The 25,045-nt window shown below is 48.5% G+C and overlaps 1 protein-coding gene across 1 annotated transcript in view; it reads left to right on the top strand.

Moving 5' to 3' along the window:
• Positions 1-22,953, top strand: part of SLC14A2 (solute carrier family 14 member 2) — a 50,686-nt gene extending 27,733 nt beyond the window's left edge. The window contains exons 10-19 of the mRNA XM_034995883.1: positions 9,386-9,508; positions 11,650-11,732; positions 12,417-12,576; positions 13,300-13,489; positions 13,850-13,978; positions 14,840-15,032; positions 17,768-17,915; positions 18,569-18,703; positions 19,796-19,845; positions 22,753-22,953. Coding sequence (XP_034851774.1) covers positions 9,386-9,508; positions 11,650-11,732; positions 12,417-12,576; positions 13,300-13,489; positions 13,850-13,978; positions 14,840-15,032; positions 17,768-17,915; positions 18,569-18,703; positions 19,796-19,845; positions 22,753-22,953 — 1,412 coding nt within the window. The remainder of the gene's footprint in view (positions 1-9,385; positions 9,509-11,649; positions 11,733-12,416; positions 12,577-13,299; positions 13,490-13,849; positions 13,979-14,839; positions 15,033-17,767; positions 17,916-18,568; positions 18,704-19,795; positions 19,846-22,752) is intronic.
• Positions 22,954-25,045: the final 2,092 nt, after the last annotated feature.

Genomic DNA, 25,045 nt, shown 5'->3' with positions numbered 1-25,045 from the left:
TTTACTTTTACAACACTTTTATTTCTCCAGTATCAACCATCCCTGGATCTTGCTGAGATCATTTATAATTTTTTATTTTTTTCCCTTGCCTCACATTTTTGCAAAAATCCTTACTCAGCCCCTATGCCCCACATTCCCAGTAATTCTATCGTTGTTCATTTGGCGTTTACTGTGTAGAGTGGACATGTTACCTTTTATCACTGTTCCCTTTATTCTTCACCTTCTTTTGTTTCATGATCTTTGTTACGATTCATGTATTACTTGTTTAGAATTCTTGTTTGAGTATTGAGTGTTTTGTTCAATACTATATGAGAGAATATGGGTGACATGTTCTCTGACTCTGCATGTCCACAAAGTTTCTTTCCCTTGCAAGTGAATGGCATTTTGGCTGGGGGTTCCTGAACCACAGCCCTTCCCTCAACTGTCTGTAGCCATTGTCCTTCCATTTTCTGGCTTCCAGGTGTTACAAACAAAAAATCTGATGTCAATCTCATTCTTTTTCCTTTGTAAATAATCTGTTCTTTCTTTCTAAAACATCATAAGATTTTCTTCTTATCAGTAGATTTCAGGAATTTTATTAAGTCAAGCCTAAATGTGTGTCTTGTCTCATCAGTCCTGCCTTTCAATCTGCAAACTCAAATCTTTCTTCAGCTCAGCAGCTTTTCTTCTAACATTTGTCTGATTATTGCTCTTTCTCCATCTTTTCCTTCTTCTATCTCTGGAATGCCTATTATCCATGTGTTCTGTCTCCTCGAGCTCTGCTCTACGTTGCTTGCTTCCTTCATAATTTTTACCATTTGTATTTTTGCTTTGCTTTGAGATACTTCTGCCATTTTGCTCTTCCAGGCCACCAATTCAGATCCCAGTAACCTTTCTTCCCTTCAATTCAAGAGATAGTTGAATTTTTAGTTCAAAAACCTGTGTTTCATTTCAGAAAATCTTAGGGATTTTGAATCTTGAATCTCCATGTATGTTTATATTATTCTTTTGTTGTGCCCAAGGCCACTTGTCAACTTCCATGAGCCAAGCCCCTAGAAATTTTGCCTTATTGTCTGACCTCATTCACTCATTCATCTAGAAGACATGTATGAAGAACTGTTAATATGTTACTCAGGAACCTACTTGACCAGGAAAGAATCCGCCGAGTTCCTGGCTTCAAGGAATTCGTTTTATGGGAATTTGCCTGGCCAGGTGAGTAGTCTCACCTGAGGTGAAGATGAGGGTAACACCACAGATTGCCTGAGCCATGTAAGTTCAGAGTATCAGTTTCATTATTTTGAGTGAATTATCTGGTTGGATTGGTCTTCTGTTCAGGAAAAGTATCAAGCATGATGTTAAGGGTCCCAGGAAGATTTCTGTGCCTCATCTCTTGTCCTCTATCTTGCCATTACCTGATGCCCAAACATTCCCAGCCATCCCTTCAGTTCAAGCTTTGAACCTGTTAAAATGTAAACAGTCCTAGAAAGATAACACGGTAAGCATGATCAATCATTTGCATCTTAGGTTGCAGGATCATTTCTGAGAATAGGTTAGATGGAAAAGAAACAAAGAAAAAAAATGGGTAGCATACTTTGAAAGAGTCTTTGGCAATGGAGGACATACTAGGTGAGGCCAAGCTGGATGAATGAGGTCTGAAGCCCCCTTGCTTCATCAGGAATGATGATGACACTGTTATATTTGGCTTGGAGAAGAAAAGAAATGGCTAGGGTCATGGCTGTCTGCAGTGTGGAGTAATGCATGTGGAAAAAGTCAACTTACTCAGCATTACTTCAGGGGATAGAACAAGGATAACAGTGGGATTGATAAGCAGGCAGACTTTGAATCAGTAGAGAAGAGCAGTTTTTCACAATGGAAGTTGAGAAATAGTCCTGTGGGACCCTGAGTTCCCTGCTCTGGCAGTGCAAGGACAAGGGCTAGAGGCCTATTGGGAATGCTTGCTTTGGGTGGGGGTAGACCAGCTGACCAGGTAGCCTCTCTCTTCCAACACTAGTTTCTCCAGTACTCTGGCCCTGGATCTCTACAGAGGAATGGGAAGGAGGCATCACTGAAATGGCAAGAAGTTAATAACATGGAGATCAAATGTACCAAGAGCATACCACTGTTGCCTTTACAGCTTTTCCTACAGTTTACCAAAATGCTCAACGTGCTTGTGTGGATGCAAGCTGAGATGCCAACATCATTCAACTGTGCCTTGTCTTTGAACTGTTCCCTCCTATCATTCTCCCCTCTCAGGGAGTTCTTCTTTGGGTTGGTCTTCAAGATCTGCCCATTTGGAAACGCAAATCTTCATGGCCTGTATTTGTGGTCACATCAAACCCATATGCCCCAGTTTCTTTGTGCTTCTTATATGAGTCTGAGCTTTGTTTCCTTGGGTCATAAAGGTTGTGAGGGTCTGGGGACAGCTGTAATCTAAACTAGTTGGGAGTTGGCAGTTTCAGTGTGGGTATGAGTTCTACTCAATAAACCACAGTCTCATTTGGTAACTTGAAAGGCATTCACTTTTTATGTGAGATTTTTTTTTTACTTGCCTGGCTTTTCACACCTCTTACCATTCAGAGAAGATAGAAGAATCCATAGGGAACACTTCTGTCCCTAGTGAAACTAGAATTGCAAGGCCCCAAGGAGGGAGATGAAGGATTGCTAGAAAAGAGTTTGTTGCCCCCTATAAATTGATAACTAGGAGTCCCCAGCCCCCTCATACAGCTGAACAAGCTAATGGAACAGAATGAAGTAAAGGAAGTAGCTCTTTGTAGAACGTCTAGCCCGGCATGCATTTATTCCACCTGAACTCCGGCCTATTCTGGAGAAATCTGACCTCCCCAGCAGTCAGTGTAGGCCTCCTCCTTCTACAAGATTGGAAATGTGGAGTTGAAGGAAGCCATGAGCACTGTGAAGAAAACTTAGTTCTGAAGTGAATTCTGATTGAGCTTTCAAGGAAATAATCTGTAGGCATAGACAGATATCTTGGGGAGCCATTGGTATCTGAACTGCAGCCTTCAGGAAGAATCGTCTGGGACAAGATTCCATCTTGATCTTCTTACAGGACAGCACTTGATTGCCCCACCCTTAGTGTGTATCACAGATACTCTACACGTCTAATTTGGCTCATGAGCTGCATATGAACTTGTGAATGGCTCCTCAGGGAGACTTATTTCCAGTCTTTTCAAACTGGTTAATGATGGCATTTTTCCTGTCACTTCTTGGGCAGATGGATGATTAGGGGGCTGAAGGGAGCACACCACAAGAAGTATAGGAACCTTCAGGAAAGACCAGAGCAAGAGGGTAAGGGATAGGGCATGCAGAACTGAGCCAAGAGCCGCCAGGTGGGGAACAAGGAAAAGTGTTGTTGGCAGACATCCATGGGCCCTGAACTAGTAATACCAAAGTAAAGACCCTGTACAGGGGACTGATCTCTAGTCAGCTCCACACCTGTCCCTGGAATGTGGGGCTCCCCAGCTCCTCCCCCCTCTGTCTGCTTTCTTTCTTCAGAAGGACCTCTGTGATCAGGTCCCCTCTTTGGCAGTTCTGAAACACCTGGAATGGTGGGAAGGGGGCCTTTGACGTCAGTGGGGAGGTTGTCTACTCAGGTGTAGCTAATTTCCTCAATGTGGGGTTTTGTTTCTAAACCTGGGTAGGCTGCCTCACAGCCCATCAATAAGTGTGTGTGTGTGTGTGTACTCGTGTGTGTATGGGGGGAAGGTACACAAACCTGGGACGGGCTGGGGGCGGGGGAGGGGGAGTGATGCTTGACCCATCCTACCACAGAGCCAAACAAAACATGTTTAGATTGGGCCCCCCTCCTCAAACTCCAGCCCACCAGACCCCACAGCCCCACGGGATGTGGGAGGGTCACCTTTCCTAATATATAGACCTCAAGTCCTTTCTGCAGGCAGTGGTTAGGTCATGCCCTTCTTGCTCTGAGCGGGTCCCGTGGTGAGTCCTCAGGACCCCTGTCAGCATAAGTCAGAAGGAGGAAAGGTCTGAAGATTTCCACAGAACCAGAAAGACAGCATCTAGTATTGGGCTGTGCAGAAACTTCTGTCGAGATGGCAATATTGTCCCCCAGTCTGTGCCCTGGCTGTACAGGGAACTAAGGGAATTTATTGAGGTTGGAAGACAAATTGACCCCCTGAGGAGACAACACTTAGATGATTGCTTTAAAGGCAAGTACTGGAGCAAATTTCTAATGAGAGGAGCAACTGAGGGAGGACAGGGAAGCTCCTACTACACGATCTCTGGCTCTGTCCCTTTAAAGGAAACCTGCCTGATCAAACCAGGTGGGGGAACCATGGTAGCCAGAGCCAGTCTTCCTCAGGGAGTGTAGAAAGAATCTTTTGTCAGGAAGGCCAGAGTGAGAGTAAGCTGCAGAAAGAACATTTGTCTTTCCTCTCCCTCCTCTTCCATGATACCCTTTCTCAACTGGAAGACGTGTGCCAGGCATAGGGTCAGGGAATGCAAAGTGAACTTACAGAGGGTCAGCAAGAGGATGGGCAGGAGGGCTTCAGGAAGTGAAGGGCTTTGGGTTTAGGGATCAGTCCAGCATCCGGAGTTGAGGACCAGAAACGCCACCCAATCGGAAAGAAGCTTCTTCCCACATCCTGACGGTCTAGATTCCTCCAGCCCTGTGCAGGAAATCAGAAAGAGCCCAGGTAAGAGGTCTTGTGGGGGAGAACTGAACCATAGACTAACCCCCCCAGCCAACAGGACCATCTGACTTTTCAAAGGAAGAGAAAAAAAAGAAAAGCCGATGTTTTTCTGTTCCTTTCATCTGTTGAGCTATGGTGTCTGGGGAAGCTAGTCCTAAAACAGGGAACATTACAGAGAACTCTAGAGAGAATTTAGATTCTGGAAGCTTCAAAGCCCTTACCTTGTAGATAAAGAAGCCATGGTTTTTCAAGGACCTGTCCAGGTGATAAAAGAGCCTGCACACAAGTCCAGGGGTCCTAACTCACAGATCTGAGCTCTTCTTGCTCACCCGGTGATGGAACCAAGTTAATCCATCAGCCCTCAAATCTCCTTACCACACTTGCTGCCCACTGGGTGAGTCTTCACACTATTTGTCATCCTTTCCACAATTTTGTGACCCACAACTCTAACATAGGATGGTTCCTAGGGCAGCACCACATGGAGTTGAACTGTGGGAGGCTAATGCACTGAATTTGAGAACTTTCTTCCTAGGAGTCATTACCTGCTGCTTCCAGGGTGGAGGTACCTGGTCCAGGCATCTTGGCCTTTCCGCTCAAGTCCTGTACCCCTTCCTCAGACATGCCAATAGAGCTAGACCATCTGAGCATCTACAAACCTCTTAACATCCCCGCTTAACAACCTATCTCTTTGGTGCCCCTCTCTTACACAGCCATCTTAGATTACTATAGACATATTCTGTGTAGCTACAGAGAGTAGATGTTTCTGGAATATTCCAGGATATTGAAGTTATCTGATCAGAGAATGGACAACCTTGTATGGTATGTGATCTCCTCCAAAACTGGCACCAAAGGATGTGAGGTTTGGTGAATTGCTGAGGAAAGGCTGTCCTGTGAGGCTTAAAAGGGCCTGTGGCCAGGCATCTCCTGGATAGCAACACCCTGGCCTTGATACACCCCTTCTGTCAAGACATAGATACTTGTACAGTATCTACACCTTCCTTTAAGGCTGGGGGAGAGGGGAGTAAGTTTACTTTCAAGTGCCAACTCTAATTAGTATTGGTTGTCTGAGCATTGTGTTAAGAAGGAGTCTGAGGCTGTTTTGGAACTTACTGGGAGAGAGTGCTATCACTAATTAGCTATGTTTGCCATAGATAATGGAGAGGAAGGGGGCGGGGAAGAGGAGGTAAGGAAAAGGAATATAGAAACATGGCTACCAGAGAAGAAGCTGGTGTACAATGGCCCACAACTTTCCTTGGCCTTTTATTGGGTGTCACAGATGTAATGATACACAGGTGGTTTGGAGTGGGGTTTGGGGGAGGTAACTCTTGTTTTGGGGAGGGGTGACAAATGGGTCTTAATGATGGGTTCCAGATGCTCCATATGTTGAACATTGCAAGCAATGTATGGATGGCAAAGATCCACCTGCAAGAGACAGTAACATCTGTTCAAAATCTGAGAAAGAAAACTTACAGAAAGAATTTAGGCATGGGCCTGTCCAAATAAAGACTGATTTTCAGTAAGATGGACTAGATCAGTTTTCCTCTTCTGAACGATGTCATACATGGTTCGGGTTTGTTTAGTTCCTCTCAAAGAAAATGTACTAGGTTTCAAAATTGTATTTGACAGGTCGGGTCCTCTACAAAATCTTTTTTAACCCTGGTATTTGAATGGCTGATGTTTTCTGGACATTCAACGTCAGTAAAGGCAGACGTACTATGGGGCACTACTCTCCAGGAGCCGCGTTTCTGAACAGATACCATGCCTCATAATTGTGCTCTCTTTCTGTGAGTCAACGGGAGGAAGGTGCTGCTGGACCCCTGCCTATAAAAACACAGGATGGTGGCAGGCCTCAAAGGCAAGGGCCATACCCCTGAAGTGGCAGTGGGAAGCCACATGCACTGGGACACTCAATAAGGCTCTTCAGGGAAGGAGAGCCAGGACTCCTTCACCAGGCGGGCAGGCCAAGGAGTTACTCAGCCACTAAGGTTTACCCACGGGCTATCAAGGACTGAGCTTTCCAATCGTGGGCCACAGCTCATGCCACGCTGGGCCCACAGAGCCCCCACTGGCCCTCTAAGGACCCAGGTGGGCCTGGTGGGCCCCAAGTCCATGGGGGCAGGCCCTCTGGCCATAAACAGCATTATCTGTTCACTGCACCATGCCACACACTATTTTCCATGTGTGCCATGATGTTAGGGGGAGAAAAGTTGAAAGAACCCCAAAAAGTAAGTTACTACGAACAAAATTATTCTTGGGCTGTAGAACACCCAGCCCCACCTCTGAAGCGCTTAGGGATTTTGGCCACCCAGAATGGACTAGGAAGTATATGGTTTCCCGTAGCCCATGGAGCATGGTCTCTGTCTTCAGTGGTCTGCTCTCCTGTCTCCGTAACTGAGTCCTCCCAGCCACCCTCGCAGGATTCCTGGGTTTCTGGTTGGTTGGTCACAGATGGTCAAGCATTGTATGACCATCTGTAAACTTCCTTTCTTTTATCCAGCTCTTATCCTGTAAGCTGCAAAACCCTACTCGACTCAGCCATTACCTTTGTCAACCAATGAAAGGCTCTCACCTTTATTTCAATATTTATCAAGTATTTAACAATGACAATGAGATGTATTATTCTTAAAAATAGCTCAAATCCTGCAATAGCCAATGATTGTTCCTTATAGCATTCAGAAACTAAAATGTGTAGCATAATTATCCCTCATTAATTTATTCAGCAAATACTTCCAAGTGCCTACAGAATACCGGGCTTAGGGCGCCTGGGTGGCTCAGTCGGTTAAGGGTCTGCCTTCGGCTCAGGTCATGATCCCAGGGTCCTGGGATCGAGTCCCACATCGGGCTCCCTGCTCTGCAGGGAGCCTGCTTCTCCCTCTCCCACTCCCCCTGCTTGTGTTCCCTCTCTTGCTGTATCTCTCTCTGTTAAATAAATAAATAAAATCTTAAAAATTAAAAAAAAAAAAAAAAAAAAGAATACCGGGCTTATGCCGGGTGCTGGGGAAACCAAGGTAATCGGGTATAACCCGGGCTGCCGAGGGCTTCACCATCCTGTGGAGGTGACAGACAAGAACACATAATTGACACTTGGCAAGAGTCAGTGCGGGCTGGTGTAAAATGCCAGGTGTGCACTGGGACAGGGAGTCCTCCTGCCCTCCTGCCCGCAGCCATCCGAGGGCAGTGGCCTCACCGGAAAGGGATCTGACATGTGAGTGCTGCAAAATTATTTTCCAGAGCCTCTTGCAAGCATTGTCTCATCTTCATAACAACATGAGGAAGAAATGGAGGGTGTCCCTCCAAAATAACTGCCATTGTTCTATAGATGGAGTTCACAAGGGCTGCCGACGGGCGTCTGTATATTTCTGGGAGCCATGCATGCAGTGGGGAAGCGTCAGTGAAAACAGCATGTGGAGAAGAATGACTCTGGTTCTTGGCCAGAGTTACTGCTGCTTTCTTGCTTCCCCACCACACCGATGGAACATTTATTTCTAGAACATTTGAAAGATGTGTTCAGGATATTCTTGAAATCGCCTTTATCCATTAGGAAAGTCTTGAGCATCTGTCCCAAAGGTAGTGATAAACGGCCCTCATCTTAGCTTTTAAGTATTTTCACCGCCTCGGGAAATTTGGGGCCTTATCTCCAGTTCTTGGTGGCATCTGCTCCCACTTTACCTTCTCAGCCATTGGCCGGCACGTCGGGTGCGGCCGCTGCCCTCCAGGTAGTGCCCCCCACTTCAGTCATACCCACGGGAGAGCGGGGACCCACCCCGTGTCAGACCCTATTTGGTGCCATCTCCCCAAAGAAAGACCAACAGCAGCGTTCAAGGGAAAGAAAGATACTTTGGCTTTTGCTTTTTGTGGCTGGGACATCAACCCCAGGAACATACAGTAATATGGGCCCGGCCCCCCCTTTCCTGGGCCCTGAGCAGGCAGCAGAATCTGGGGTGCTAACAGTGAAGGGCCAGGGCATGGAAGGGGGGCCAGGCCTCCTGCCGCCATTTCCAGAGCCTCTGATTGGATGTCAGGAGACCTGGGAGCAACTCCGGGCTGTGCCATGATTCATGAGCTGTATGACTCCGTTGATTTTTCGGGACACAGGAGATAGACTGTGATCTCGTAATTTCGTGCAATTCTCAGTCTAGGAGGCTAAGGTCAGAATATTGCTGTGCCCGGCGGGGGGTGGCTGGGGTAGCTGACACTCGGCATGTGAGAAACGAGAAGCAGCGGGCCAGCAGAGGTGCCCTTCCAGCCTGGCAGATGAGCACTGGGGATTGGCGTTCCGGCAGAATGCCCTGCTGTGTCGGACGATGCATGCTACCCCCTCAGTCCTCGTTCCCCTGCACAAAACCTGTCTGCCAAGGTGTCCGAGGGCAGGCTGATGTTCCAGGTGTCTCTGAAGCACGGGATCGGGGGCTCCTCCAGATCTTCGAGTAGTTCCCCACTAGAGAAATAGGGCAGACTGGCTCATCTGTCTCTTGACATGTATACGTGTCTATGACACGGTTTCTGCGGGGAAAGGAAGCACACGTTTTAACGGGGGGAATGGAGAAGCTGGAGGCTTGACAGCGACACAGATGTGATTCCTACCTGCAGCTTCAGAGCCACCGCTCCTGCCTTTCCAGCTTCTGCACGTGACATTCCTCCCCCCCCACCCCCCCCACCCCCCCCACCCCCGCTGCTTGGCTCTCACCGGATGCGGACCTGGGCAGACACTAACCTGTCTTGCTTTGTCCCCGGCCTAGGTGGCAGTAGGGAGCAGCCAGCCACAGCAAGCCCCAAGGCCGATGAGGGCTCGGAGGCCGTGCCCCCCAAGCCCAGGAGCGTGTTCCACATCGAGTGGTCATCCATTCGGAGGAGGAGCAAAGGTGGGTGCTGCTCCCCTTCACTCTCGGGACCTCAATTGACTCATCTCTAGAATGGGGACAGTGGCAGTACCTACTTCATAGGGCAGTAGGGAGAGCCACGCGGGCCAGGCTCATTTTTATCACACCCAACCTCTGACCACAGCCATGGCCCCGTTGTCTGGACCCTCCGGGGGGTGCGGGTGGGGGGACGCTGGAGCTGGGACAGACAGCCGACTCAGGAGGTCTCCAATTTGACTGCATATTGGAATCACCTGCATCCCATCCCTGGAGACACTAATCTAATTCATCTGGGGAGAAGCCTGGGCGGGCATAAGGATCTTCCAAAGCTCCCCATGAGATTCTAATTTTTGCCAAGCCACAAACCACCGGTCCATTTACAAGTCGAGAGGAGAAAGTTCTCGCCTACGGTGGTGGTCAAGATGTCAAGGCCAAGGAAAGAGCGGGAGAACCATGGAAGGGAGGGGACTCCCACAGGCCAAGAGGGGCAGCCAAAAATGAGCAGGTGGGGAAGCCAGGGAGGAGTCAGGGGCATGGGGAGGGACGCAAGAGGAGTCCTCCTTCCTCCCCAATCAGATGCAAAAGTAGCCACGTGAAGAGCCAGAGCAGAGGGGTAATCTAATTCTGCCCCTCAAGTCCCAGGGAGGGGAACCGAGTCACACAGCTGGCAAGGGACAAGGGGCAGGGGGAGGACTGGTTAGTGTCCTTTTTACAACATCACATGCTTCCCAGAAGATGTGTTCGTGACATTCTTGCTCCAGTTCATCTAAGCTTCATCGTTTCTCACCAAAAGTGGCCGACCCAAAGAAACAGGCCTGGGGGCTGTGGGAAAACACAGTGGAGGTGAAGGTGGAAAGGGCATTGAGACATCTGGCCCAGGGGTTTGTATTTGACAGAGGCCACCAGCATGGCAAGAAGAAAGTGTGGCTTTCCTCAAAAGGTTAACAATCCCCTTCCAAACGTCCTTCGTCCCAGGGGTTGGGGGCTGGGGGTAAGGAGGCCCTTTCAGGGAGTGCAAAGGAGCCTGGGACGTGGATCAGTGGAACTGCTCAACAGCAGACCTGGGGCAGCTTCACGCACAGGAAACGGCTCCATCAGGATGCCACACACACTGGCCTCAACATCGAGAGGAATCTTTGCTCCTACTCTTTCTTTCAAATCTTCCAAAATTAATTTTTCCTGCATAGTGTAACTTCCCAACCATACTGGTATTTGCAGCCCCTGTCCCTTCAAAAATGGACGTTTTTGTGCCATTCAGGTGCCGTTGTTGCCATTGATGCATCTTAGGTATCCTGCAAGCTCATGAATGCCGTGGGAAGAGCCAATTCAGTCTGAAAATACCAGGTGTTCAGAGCCCAGCCTGCCATCCTCAAACTTGACCACGAGAGGGAACCAAAGCACCAAGACCGAAACTTCCAAAGTTCTTTTAGGATGCATAAAACCCTACTAAAATTGGTCATCTTTAAAAATAAATGATCTAGTAATAAGAAAAATATGTTTACAGCAACGTTACAAGAGTTTTCTAGAATTACAAGATCATGCCAAAATCTGTTTCAAGGAATGACGTGGACATCACTCGTCTTAATCCAACCAGCAGTTGAAGCTAAAATACCTGAAATTCCCAGATATATGTCCAAAACAAGAGACCAGAACAGCCTGCAGTCATCCAGTTGAAGTCACAGTCAAATTCAAACCCAGACCTTACATGGCTCAGGCAGCTTAATACTTTCGGAGAAATAACGTCCAAGTTTTCCTTTCTTTGTACACTTACAAGTTTGTGCAGAGAAAGAACCCTAGATTTGGGGGTCACGGCCAAGGCACTATTTCTTCATCTAAAAAATAGAGGGATTGAACTAAATCAGAGGCTCTTCACTAAAGGTCAGTCGAGTCTCTGAACTCCCTAAATTCCTGTAAAATGTCCTGTTTACATGTGGATGTACATTTTTTACCCAAAGTGAGAGTCCAAATGGGTTCTTGACCAATAAAAATTAAAAGGTGCCTTCCAGCTGCAAGACATTGCAGTTCTGGGCTTCCTCAAGTGGAATAGGAAATATTGAATATATCAACTCAACTGCAAGAAATTTGCTGCTAACGTGCCTGGGTAGAGCTGTCCTAATTGATGATGTGCTTTCCTTCAACTCCAGTGTTTGGAAAAGGCGACCACCAGGAGAGACAAACCAAAGACCCTTCTCCCTATCAGTACCGGAAGCCTGCGGTTGAGCTGCTGGTGAGTCACAAGTGGCCCGAATCAGGCAATGTCCTGAGCCACAGAGCCTGTGGCAGATTAGGGAGCGGACGTCCAGAAAAGACACCCTCTGATATAGGCAAACTTTGCTTGAATTCATATATCCAGAAACATAATTACCTGGGATAAAAATGCCTATTTTTCATAGTCTACTTTATAAAATTTCATATTCCTTTTATTTGAATTAGTTATTATCTGTCTTCCTCTAAATCTGGCATTCAAGCATTTAGGAAACAAGCTGGTGCCAATTTTCAAACACAGAATATTTACGTGTTTAATTTTATGGACAGTTAAATTTTAAAGACGAGACATGCTGGGGGTGGGGAATAATTTCTTCTGGAAAGAGTGCGGTATAGAGGTAGTCATGGTTGAAATAAAGAGTCTAAAGATCTGTGGTTAAATATCAATTCTACTGTTTGCCCTTGACCTTTGCCAGTGAGAACCCTCCATCCGTGCTGGAGCCCTCATCCCCAGGATGAGGATAAATACGATGTCTTGTACTGCAAGGTTGTTGCCCGTAGGCAATGAGGTAACACGTCAGACAAGACAAAAGGTATTTCTCAATACCAAATGAAAACGTTAACTTGGTCCCTGAGCTAGCACAAATGTGGCTTCTCAGCGTGGGAAGCGCAGGGTGTGGGAGCTCCTTGTCTTGCCCCTGGACAGGATCTGGACACCATGGAGGACAGCGCTGAGATAAAAGCGGAAGCGAACACTTCCATGGCTTCCTGGATTCAGAGTCACCTGACTGCCCACGGGAAGAGGGTCAGCAGAGCCCTCAGTTACATCACAGGGGAGATGAAGGAGTGCGGCGAGGGGCTTAAAGGTAAAGGTCCTGCGAGCGAAGCCCTTGACCCTGCCCCTAGAGTGTCACTTCCAAGCGTCCCCAGCAGGCACCATGTGCCGCAGTTCTTGGTAGATTAGACTGAGTACCGTTTCTATGGTCGCTCAGAAGGAATAGGAGTTTTGCTGTGACGGCAGACATGCAGACTCTTGGGAGGTGAATACAATACGTGTCAGTGTGCGAGCCCTCATTTCCAAACCGAGCAGCCTTGCTCTCACACATATCCCATCGGGCATTTAGGCCTGGGATTCTAGAGTCACCATTCAAAAAAAAAAAAAGCCCGTCCTATGGATGACTCTTGGGAGAACTATGTCTACTAGAAAGTAAGTTCTCTCTTGCAGTCCTCCCAGAGCCCAGGCCATGGCTTTGACACCCTCTGTGCAGCAAGAGAATTTTCTTTTTGGATGTATCTTCTTGAAAATTCATGCTGCTCTCACAGGGGGACAGATAGCTCAGGGTACCTTATCCCCACTGCTTGAAAAACACTGTAAAGACCACAACCAGCTGGCGATGGGTATGAAGAGTTTTCTGGACCGTCAAATGCCCTCTTGGGTTCCTGGTTTATCCCCCTCTGTGGCAGGTGACAGTAGGGCCCTGCGAACCCACTTTGGACGCAGAGCTTCCCGCACCTTCCACCCACCCACCTGAGTCCCACACAGGACCGGCACACCTGAACATTGACTCCCTGCCCTGGTTCCATTTCAGACAAATCCCCAGTGTTCCAGTTCCTCGACTGGGTCCTGCGGGGCACGTCGCAGGTGATGTTTGTGAACAACCCCCTCAGCGGCATCCTCATTGTGCTTGGCCTCTTCGTCCAGAACCCCTGGTGGGCCATCTCGGGCTGCTTGGGCACTGTTGTGTCCACTTTGACAGCCCTCATCCTGAGCCAGGACAGGTAAATTCCAGGAGACCCAGGGCCCAAGCATGAAGCCAGAGGTTGCTTCCTGCAGGGACCCTATGCCACCTTCCCATCGCCTTGCTGCTGGCCTCCAAGCTCAGACACTGTTCAGACTAAGGACACTAATAACTAACAACAGTCACTCCCTCATTATTTGGTAACAGCTCCACATCGCCCAGGGGGACGTGAAGGGCTGATGTCTTCCCTTCCCATTCCCAGTGGGGCCATCTGCTGGAAGGTGTGTGCAGTCGGGCCCCCAGCTGAGAAAAATCTGGGTCAGAAGGGAAGTCAAGAAGGTAGTGCCCCTCCCGAGGCCCTGGGGGACTCTGCTACCCCAGCCCTCCTCCATCCCTCCAGGTCGGCCATCGCGGCAGGACTCCACGGCTACAACGGGGTGCTGGTGGGGCTGCTGATGGCCGTGTTCTCAGACAAAGGCAACTATTACTGGTGGCTTCTGCTCCCCGTCATCATGATGTCCATGTCGTGGTAAGTTTTCTCCTGAGGCTGCGGGTGCAGTCAAGGGCTGCCAACCTTTCCACCTCAGCTCCCTGTCTGTCTAAACTCAACTTTAAGGGGGCATGGACTTCGCACATCAGAAGCATCCACTGGAAATAATTATTAATGTCATACAGTGACAGACCCATGCTAGGCTATCTGTGGACAATATCTCAGTACCTACCAGCCTCCACTCTTCTTTTTGTAAGATCTAAAAGGATTTCTGGTCCTACTCAGCCAGAGCACAGAGAAAGGAACTGAGGCCCATAAATAGGTGAAGAGCCATACCACAGCATCCTATCCATTTCTAGAAACCTTCTCATCCTCCTGCTGCCCCCCACCCAGCTTTCCCCCATCCTTGGGACCCCTGACAAGCCTGGAACAACCTCTTAGTGCAGGCTGAAGGACCAGCCACTGAGCAGAGCCCTTAGAGGGTCAGGGCTCAGCTCCCCTTCCCCTCCAGAAATCAGCCATGGGGCATTCTGGGCAGGAGGCTTGGTGCTCTCAGCTGCTCAACAAACATTTGTGGAAGGAAGGAAGGACTACAATTCTGCTCCTGTCACTCCCCCACTCTCCTCATGCCTGAGCATGGAGCTGCATGACTTTTCAAGGAGTTTCTATGACTCTTTGCCTTAGGTCTTCCCCCAGAAAGCCCTCTTTCTAAAGCTGAGCCTGGGCGTCTACCCTATCACCGCACCAGGCCCAGGGAGGAGGCCATGGGAAGATGTGCTCAGGGGCCAGTCAGGCTCAGAGAACATACCCAGCAGGCTGCTTTTCCTTGGGAAAGTGCTCCTGTTCAGCCTAGTATCAGGGCCTGAACTTCTTGAACAGTCTCCTGTGCTTCTGCCACAGCCCCATCCTCTCCAGTGCCCTGGGGACCATCTTCAGCAAGTGGGACCTCCCGGTCTTCACGCTGCCCTTCAACATAGCCGTGACCCTCTACCTGGCGGCCACCGGCCACTACAACCTCTTCTTCCCCACGACGCTGCTGCAGCCTGCATCCTCCACACCCAACATCACCTGGTCAGAGGTCCAAGTGCCCTTGGTAAGTGTCTGGGAAGGCAGAAGGGCAGCGTCTGTCCGAACGCCATGTTAATGTGGCATTTACTGCAGCCTCCATGGGTAATGCCTATTAACAACCGCACAGTGTGAGGCACTCGGCATGCAGTCTCTCTTTAGCCACCATCCTTTTCCTGCCTCTCCGTAAGAGCTAACAGGACCATTTTTGGTCCCACGCTGTCCTAGCACAGAGGAAGAAACTGAGGCCTGAGGTCACACACCTAATCAGTGAAGAGCGGAGTCGAGATTAGCACTCTGACCTCCTACTGCTACACCTGGGTTCTTTCCTTTTTCCTTTTGGAAAAAAATCTTTTTGATGCTTTTCTCCAGTTTTCCTCCAGCTTACACTATATATTTTCTTCCATCAGTCTCACTGAATCACTAAAGACATACACATTACAAGACCACCTGTGGGCTAACGAAGTCTCTGTTGCAACCTCCAGAATGGGTTGCATTCGCTCTCTGAGGCATGGGCACACCATAAAGCACAGGTGTTCCTCCGTTAAGAAATGTCTAGATATTAGAGCTTTTAACATTTTTTTGCAAGTATTTTGTGTATAACGCTGGCCTCTGGAAGTCTGCCAAGATAATTAATAAGACACGTTTTAGCTGAGGTTCTCCTGCTTTCCATTACACTAGACTACTCTCCACGGTCTGGGGCTCGCTCTGGAACTTTGCTATTGACAAGTCATCGTCTAACCACGAAACCACTTGGGCTTGTTGAAAGAACTTTCAGAAATAACAATGACTCATTTCTTGTAACATTTCATAGAATACGACAGCGTGGTAGAAAGGCCCTGCATTTGCACTAAGAAACATTATTTAGGATGAGAAATAATAATAATAATAATACATTATTAGGAAGAGAAATATCCGTGTTGGCCTCATCCTTGCGTGTGTGCGCGCGCGCGCGTGTGTGTGAGGACCTCTGTGAACCAGATGTGAGAAGAGGTTGGTAACTCACTCCTTAGGCTTCCCTTCCATGGTATGGACCCCAGCGATCAGTTTTGAAGACACAGTTGCTCTAACCGGCTGGCTATGGGGAGATGGTGTTAGAAAGGGCAAGTTGAAGATACTCTGCATTCTCCATGCCACGCTGTCATTGGAAAAGATACCTAGGAATTTTGTAGAAATGAAAAACAATTAGGGAATCCCGTACAAATACTTTAGAACCCCAAAGTTCCAGAAAAGAAAAATTCAGTTTTGGGTGGTTGCCTTTTAAGAAGTAACTCTAGCCAGTTAAATGGATTATGATAATGACTAATATGTTTTGTCTTTTTGACCACTCCTGAGAGCCTTGAGTGTTGGGGAAACAAGTAAATGTCAGAAGGAGGGTCTAAAACTCCCAACAGTGTTGAAGCCCCATGAGTTCCTCTGCCCTCTGGTCCCCGGAGGGCCCCCTAGATGGTGTCACCAGCTGGGACTACACTGCCCAGGACCACTGCCTCTGTGTCGAGCTCTCCCACCCGCCCGCCCGCACCCACATGGTAATGCCAGAACCCCCACCCTGTCCCCTGTTCCTGGGGTCACAGGAGATTGAGTCTGAAGGGTTAGCCCACTAAGCCACCCCACGGGCTCCTGCAATGTCTTCCTGTCTCCGCATACCTCCAGGGGCAGAGTCTTCTCGGAAGGCAATGGGTTGAGAGAAGAGCTGCTTCCTTGTAATATATAGATACCCTGGCCCAGGACTCTGCTTCTTCTCAGCTCACTGCCCAAGGGGTGAGACGAACCCCAGTATACCCTGCATGGCCACTCCCTTATGCACTTTCCTAACTCAAGGGCCTTTGGCCAACCTTCCAAACCATGGGACCAACCCCAGTCGCTGGGGAAGGCTGCATGCCCAGGATGCTTCTCTTGAACTCCAGAGCACGTGTGCAAGCGCCCACAGGCAGTGGATCCTGCCTCCTCAAGCCCTTCACATTGGCAGACAGCCCCGCTTCCCTGAGCTATGTGGAGGCCTGACGCAAGCTGGGTGCTCATCTGTCGGTCACCATTTCATTGGCTTATCAACCAAAAGAGCAGAGACCATACTACCTCCTCGGAGACTCTTCTGTGAGTCCAACTGCTCACCCAGACCAGACTAACATGACCACAGCCCAGACACTTTACTCTTGGAAACACGAAAGACCTTTTTTCATAGCATATTCAGGCTTCTAGTCATAATTTTAGGGTTTTTTTTTAAAAAAGTTACAAGAGAGGGCGCCTGGGTGGCTCAGTTGTTAAGCGTCTGCCTTCGGCTCAGGTCATGATCCCAGGGTCCTGGGATCGAGTCCCACATCGGGCTCCCTGCTCGGCGGGAAGCCTGCTTCTCCCTCTCCCACTCCCCCTGCTTGTGTTCCTTCTCTCGCTGTGTCTCTCTCTGTCAAATAAATAAATAAAATCTTTAAAAAAAAAAAAAGTTACAAGAGAGTTTTTAAACCCCAACCTTGATCAGACATCTCCTCATTTTAAGTTTCTAGTTTCTCTTCAGTGGGGGTTCAGTGCCTTACACTCACGTTTCTAAATAAAGGAAACTTAACATCTTAAACTATTGTTCTAAGAACTCAAGATTAAAACAGAAAAGCTTGTGTTCCTTTCAGAGTTCATCTATTTGGATACAAATATCTTGGAAACCTGCTGCAGAATGTTAGGGTAGAGACTTTGGCACAAATCTTTTCCAGCCAAGGTTCCAGTTGTCTCTGGTCTCCCTCTGTAACCGCACGTGATCCTTTGCCCCCACAGCTTCTGAGAGCCATCCCCGTAGGAATCGGCCAGGTCTACGGCTGTGACAACCCCTGGACTGGAGGCATTTTCCTCATAGCTCTGTTCATCTCGTCCCCTCTCATTTGCTTGCACGCTGCGATCGGCTCCACTGTGGGGATGTTAGCAGGTTAGTCTCATCACTTCTCCCTTACTAATGGGCCATAAGGATGTTAGTGTCTGGAGTCAGCTCCAAAGAAAATGGTGACACGTGTCTTCAATACCTGTGGCCCCCCGACCCCTGCTGATGCCCGTCCACTTTCGCTCCTTCCATTATACCCTGTTTCCCCACTTCGGGCGCCAGTGCCCTCATGCTTCTGTGAGCAAAAGCTGCCCTCCAGAAAGGCTTTGGTGTTAGCCGTTTACACCTTAGTATAAATTTGAAGTTTGAGAGAGGTTAATTACAGGCATGTTTGTGTTTTACGTCTTATCTCGAGAGATGATACTCCAGTAGAGAACATTAAGATATCAATGAAGAAGGAAAAGTCCTCTTTCTTGGCAGGGGAGGGAAGTTCTCTGGACTCCTTCAAAAGGCCGCAGAGTCCTTACCCCAAAAGCTCTCTTCTACCGTAACAGCTACACCACTAGCACTCATGTGGCTCTATGGCCATTTCTTCCCTTTAGTTATTTTTTTCACTGAATAAGATCAGAAGTTCTTTTTTATAAATGCCTAAGAGTGGCTGGTCTGGGCTTTGAGCACTCTGGTGGTTTTGGGGGCCGGCAGGAGAGCCCCACGAGACCGCCCCCGCCAAACTCAACACCGAGGCCTGTCTTCTCTCGTAGCCCTCACTATCGCGACGCCCTTGGACTCCATCTACTTCGGCCTGGGCGGCTACAACAGCACGCTGGCCTGCATCGCCATAGGGGGCATGTTCTACGTCCTGACCTGGCAGACGCACGTCCTGGCCGTCGCCTGCGGTAAGGACCGCCACCACGTCCCTTTGCCCCTTGCACGCCCCCGTGCCTGCCCCTGTAGGGAAAACCGCACTGAAAACCCTGTGGATCCTCCACAGATAAATGGGAGGATTGTTTGCTTCGTAAAAGGCTTTTTATCGAAAACTGTTTTTGAATGGTTGCTTAATGATTCACGCGGTAAAAATTATTTTCGTGGAACACAAAGCGCTCAGCCACATGAAGACAGAATTTTGAGCTGGTGGTTGTTTGGTTGTTGTTCCTGGGCTGTCTCTGTGATTGCCACTCTCCTGGCTGGTGATTGAAGCCAACCGACAGAGCAACTCTTCCACGAATTAATCTTTATATATAGAATTGGGTGATTTACATCAGTTACAGCAATTAACCTTAAGCACCCAAACACTAATCATAGGACCTTCAAATAATGCTTACGTTGTAGAAATGCTGAAGGGTGTGGGTACTCAGTGACTCTCTAATAAAGATTTGCTGTTGTTAATATCCTAGGGACAATTAGGATGCTTTCAGTTGAGAAACAGGATTCAAAAGCAAAGCCCGATTCCACTGGCTCATTTTCACAGAGCCTCCTCACCTCTTACTGGCACTTGGCTCTTCCCAGTGGCCCAGTCTGGCCATCCCTCTGCAGGCAGAGCCTGGAAGACGAGGCAGTGGGCCTATGTGGTCTTCCTCAAGCTTACAGGTTGCTGCTCCTCACTGGAAACCCATATTCTGTTAATAACTTGGGATGAAATATTCCAGCAGGGAGTCCTGGGATCCACTTGGCCTTGGCCATATAGTAAAATTTTCATGTATGGTTTATGCTGCTAAGTGTTCCTTTGCTAGAATGCAAGGTGGTGGGACCCAAGAGAACCATAACGGCTCCATTCTGGCCCTTTTTAACAAAGTTCATCTTCCGCCTTAGCTGTGCTGGCATTTGCCTGGAATTTAACACATTTCAAAGCTGTCAAGTAATAGAAACATAACTCAAGTTTTATTTAATTGGCCAGATAGCATTTGTGGCCTAAATATCTGGGGGGATAACGTGCAGGCTGAGCTTGAGGCACCGGTAGTCACTGGACTGTGTCTTGGTTCTCTTTGCAGCCCTGTTCGCGGCCTACCTGGGCGCCGCCCTGGCTAACGTGCTCTCTGTGGTGAGTCTAAGAACGTGCCACAACTCCCTTCCTGCTGTTCCTTCCGCTCCCCGAAGCCAGTGCAAACCTCTCCCCTGGGAACCCTTCCCCAATTCTTCCCTCTCGTCTCAAATCACACTGCCTGCCTTGGCACCTGCCAGACAGAAAGAGCTGGGTCTCAAAAGTTTCAGTGTCAACTGTTGGCCCAATCAGATCCCATTAGCCTTGGGCCCATGGAGCTTCTTACAAAAGGACAATTTGACGAGCATTATCTTGTAAATTGAATTCTGTCACCTCATCCTCTAGATTCCGTTTTAAATCTTTATTATTTAATGTGTGTGTGTGGAGAGAGCAACTGCCCAACTAGCTTATGGGCCAGTGTACATCTTTGTTCATCCCTTGGCAACTCGGTGCTGAGGGGGTCGTGAGGGAAGCCTTCGGGGAAGACAGGGAACCAAGCTGCAGCCATACCTGAGAGAAGGCTGAGCTGGTGGCTATGAGCACATGCAGCCATCCAAGAACCCCGTCTTTGTCTGAGCACTGGTGGGAGGAGGTGTCGGAGTCAGGAGGAGCCGCGTGGCCAGCCCCAGCAGAGGGTTAGGGCACATGGCCCAGCACAGAGGGCTAGGGGCTCAGCCCACAGTCAATGCCTCCCCCTTTTGGATAAGGTTTCAAGGGCACATTTTATAAAAGCATCCAGGAAAAGTCCCAGTGGTCCTGAAAATGGGGATGAAGGTGGGCATTCTACCCACACCTGCCTAAATCCCTTCTTCACCCTTAGTGAAATGGGGCAGGTTGAACTTAGCTTAGGAAAGCATTTTCTAGGCAAGAGAATTGGCCTTCCCTGATATCATCCTATGTCCCCCAGTGGACTAATCTCCCCCTGGGCCCCAGCGAACTGTGTACGTTCCTCTGCTGCAACACTTGGAGTATGGTAGTGACGAGCCTCGTACACATTCTTCCTCGAACACCTTCAGCCCGTGTGCTCCTTCAGAACCAGGGCCCGGTCATATTCTAATCTTTATCTCTAGTTCCTATTGCAGTACCCAGCACATAACAGGTGCTCAAGAAATGCTGAATGACTGAAACTCTCGGGGAGCAAGCCGCCACCACGGGGGGTATAAGAGCTGGGGCTGAAGCGTCAGCCTTCAGAAACACGGACGGGTAGCAAGAGTATAGGCTCTGTGGCTCCTTGTGCTCTGGGCTTTCACACCCTGCGTGTACCCATCCTTACAGCTGCCTGTCCAGGCAGTGACTGGGCGTCACGTGCTTTCCTTGGGCAAGGACTAGAAGAGATGCCAAACAGGATCCCAGGCACTTACAGGATGACTGACCCTTTCTTCTGTGTACAGAGAAGTTAGAGGTTATACCACTCAATTTAGGCTTTTTTTTCTTTCCTAAATCAAGGTCATTTTCTGTGTGCCTATGATGTTTAAGACACTGTGCTGATCGCTCTCAAGGGTATGAAAAAGTGCGGGCTATTTACTCACTCTGAAGGAATTTCTAATATCCTTGAGGCACAGGATATAAAAATGTCGAGTGACATTTATGAGCCCCTTCAAGCCTCCACAGACGAGAGCACTTAGGAGCTGTGTTCCTCCGCTTTCTCCCCGGCATGCGTATCACGGCCTGTGTCTTCCACAGTGCCACCCTCTACTCCATGGTCATGACCACGCGCTGAGGGCTATTTATGGGGCCCTTAGTACGCATGAGGCCCCAACTCTCTGAGTAAACACTGTTATCCCTACTTAACTCCTGAGGAAATAGGTCTCAGACGATTGAAATGCCTTTAACAAGGTGGTTGGAGCTGAGATGTGGGCCCGTGGGACTCTAGACCGACGCCCTTTCCCACTGTGGGACTCCAGGGGGTGCTTCCCAAAACACACTGTGTAGTGTGAGCAGGGCTTTGGGGAGACTCATTGGGTGGAATTCATTATGCTTGAGTATCTTATGGCCACGGTTCTGGCTGCCATTGTTCTTCCCCAAGTCGCATCCAGCAGCACCATCTTTGAACATACACATTACGGGCACATGGTATTACCTGAGGTCTTTACTGCTTATAATGAAATGAGGTTGGAGGTGAGGAGGACATGATTTGGTCTGCCTCCTAGTTGAGTCTGAAGGCTCCTTGTCAGCAAGCTCTCCACTCAAGTGGTCTCAAGTAAGAGTGGGGAGGCATATCAAAAAGGCTCAGGGCATCTTAAGGAATAAAAAACAGGTCAACACCATGAGAAGGGGAGCTGGGAATGGGAGAGCCCTTAAGAAGAGAAGTCGCTGCCCTCCACTTCCAGGCCCTGGGGCAAGGACAGCATGTCTCTGCCTCTCTCCAAATGTCTGTCCTATCTCCCTGTGTCTCTCTGCAGTGCACACAGTCCCCCAGCGGCCACTCAGCACTGCTTGGCTCTCCAGTCCTTTCAGACCAAGAGCTCAGTCTCTCTTAGTTCAAACTCTCAAAAGAGGGATCCAATTCCCAGGCCATCTGCCTGTGGAAGTTGCATTTGAGTCAAGCGCCTTGCTCTGGTCCAATCGGCTGTGACCAGAGAAATATCGTGAACTACAAAATGGCTGCCAAATCTGCTCCTTCAACAGGGGCTATGGGAGAAGGCAGACAATGGTCATAGGTCCTAGAGTTGGAGGTATAGCCTGGCCAGACAGCCTAAGACAAAACAGGATTTCTACATAAAGCCATATTGTAATAGGGTTTCAATGGCTGCATTATGAAGAATGTGTGTCCACCTGTTACAATGCAGGCAGAGAGCACTGACAGGATTACATTGGCCAAGAATTAAGTATTATTCCTATCATTGCCCATGAAGCATCCTCTCCTCTACCCAGGGCTGTATAGGGTTGGTAAAGGCTAATGAAACAAACACAAGCATGTGATATAACCAAGGCTTCTCTTGTGTCTTCCCCCTGCCCCTTGCTCAGTTTGGACTGCCACCATGCACCTGGCCCTTCTGCCTCTCGGCGCTCACCTTCCTGCTCCTAACAACCAACAACCCCGCCATCTATAAGCTTCCGCTCAGCAAAGTCACCTACCCAGAGGCCAACCGCATCTACTACTTATCCCAGGAGAAAAACAGAAGAGCATCAACCATAACAAAGTACCAGGCCTATGATGTCTCCTAGACTGCCTTTTCCAAAACATGTCACTGTACATTCAGCCTTCAGCAGGTTGTCCAGGTCTCCAGGCTGAAGACCATGCAACCTCCCTTTCTGTCTGTTCTGCGATTTTCCCCTTAAGCAAGCCTACACCCTAGTTATTCCCCCACATAAGGACATACGTGTGTAGTCACCATTTAGGGACCTCTCATTTCTAAGATGTACAACACTTATCAAAGATACAGTTAGTTTAGACTTCATACCCATAGCTCACTCCAGAAGAGCTCCCTTTGAGGTGATTTGCCCTCCTCTGCAAAATAAGTCACATCCCTAAAAAGAACTCATCAAGAAGGAGACAGAGATTGGTAGCATGGGCCTCCAACTCAGGCATGTCATGGAGCCGTGCACAGTACCAGGGAACATGCATCAACCTGGAAGGTGATGGGATGGTTCTGCCCCAGCCCTGCCTCTAGTGAGCTCCTGCCATCTTGAGTGAGCACATCCCTGCTCTCAGCCTTGACTTCCTAGTTTCATGACAGGGAGGGACTCTACAGTTCTCCCACATCAGAAGTGTTGATTCTTCTCTCTCTCTCCCATAAACTGACGAAATCAGCATGACCATCAAGTAATTACTTTGAGTAAGTAATAGATGGAGGGCTTCCCTGGAGAAGAGGCAGGAAAACGTTAATATTCTGAGATTTGTTCTTGAGTCACAAGCAGATACTCTCCAGACTTGGTGTTAGGAAACTAAAGTCACTGGAAATGCCAACATGCCTTCCTTTACAAAATAGAAATATTTCTGGAAATGTCATAAGATGAAAACTGATCTTTTTCAACATTCAAATCATGTTTTAAACCAATGTATTTTCTTTGATAGTGTTCATAAGCATTCTCTTATTAAATGGTTAAGTTCACAAGATGGTATCAGGGTCTTCTTAAAATGTGGTTCACCTACCCTGTTCACACATTGCCCATTTGAGGGGTTTTTCATGGTCAAGCCAGTGTCTGACTGAGGTGAGGATGGGTTACAAATCATCAGAAGAAGGTCTGATTCACTTACAAAGAGAATTATATAGAAATGACCACGGTCATTGTTTTTTGAGTAGAAGCACAGGTTATTAACAACACACCTTACTTTTTAGGGCATAGTCTTTTAGTCTTGCATCCCCAAATTACAAACCCAGCCCCTCTTGAATGGCCAGTAACTCTTGTTATTTAGTTACTCTGGTTACAGCATAGAGCTCCTAACCTGCAGGACCCCTCTGTGGGAAGCCACATGGCTCAGCCCTCCCACCCTTCCTCCACAGGACAGGGATAAACCTTCCCCAGCACCTCAGGGAACATCTCCCCCATCTTACACTCCCAATTCAGTGTGATGGGGTGAGGATATAAGATGGGGGAAGAAGGCAAGGGGCAGGAGACACACCCTCTATAAATGCAGCTTTAAGGAAATAATTACATTTGACCAAAATCCATCATTTGGAAAAAGCTGGTGTCTATATTTATGTTTTCTTTCCTTGTCTGCCCTGAGATCCCAGCCATCTCTGCCAGCCCAAGAGCCCTGGGCTGCCTATTTCTCTACCACATCATATCCAGCCATTATGACTTCTCCAGGAAATTGGAACACTTCCTGCTGGAGGAAAATCCCCCACATGGGAAAGGGGAATGCGTCACACTCCAGAGGCTACCTCTGAGTTTGTGATCACACCTTGAGGCCAGGAAGGTCTCAGGCTATATTTTAATGACCATGGAGTTGTGGCTCTCTGAAGATCAGGCATCCAGGAATTTCCCCAGATGGCTGCTTCTGTTCACAGCTCACTCAGCTGCCCCAGAACTCTTAAGTGATGACATCGAACCATTAAAATAGCACTTTTCTGTGTGTTTTCCACCAAAGTGTTATAATCTGGGTTTATGAAGAGCAGGAAACCCTCCACACGCATACCATTCTGCTTAGTGACCACTAACAAATCCCTTCAGCTGTTCTAAGGATTTCAATATCCTCATCTATAAAGCAAATTGAGTTGGCCCAGGATATCAAGCAAGGTGGGAATAGATGGGATAAAAAAATTCAACCCAAGAAAATGTATGAAGGCCGCAGGATTTCAAGTCTATGTCAGCA

Source organism: Mirounga leonina, unplaced genomic scaffold, assembly GCF_011800145.1.
Source record: "Mirounga leonina isolate KUSES-001 unplaced genomic scaffold, KU_Mleo_1.0 Mir_93, whole genome shotgun sequence".
Lineage (NCBI taxonomy): Eukaryota > Metazoa > Chordata > Mammalia > Carnivora > Phocidae > Mirounga > Mirounga leonina.
This window is presented reverse-complemented; position numbering and strand designations above follow the sequence as displayed.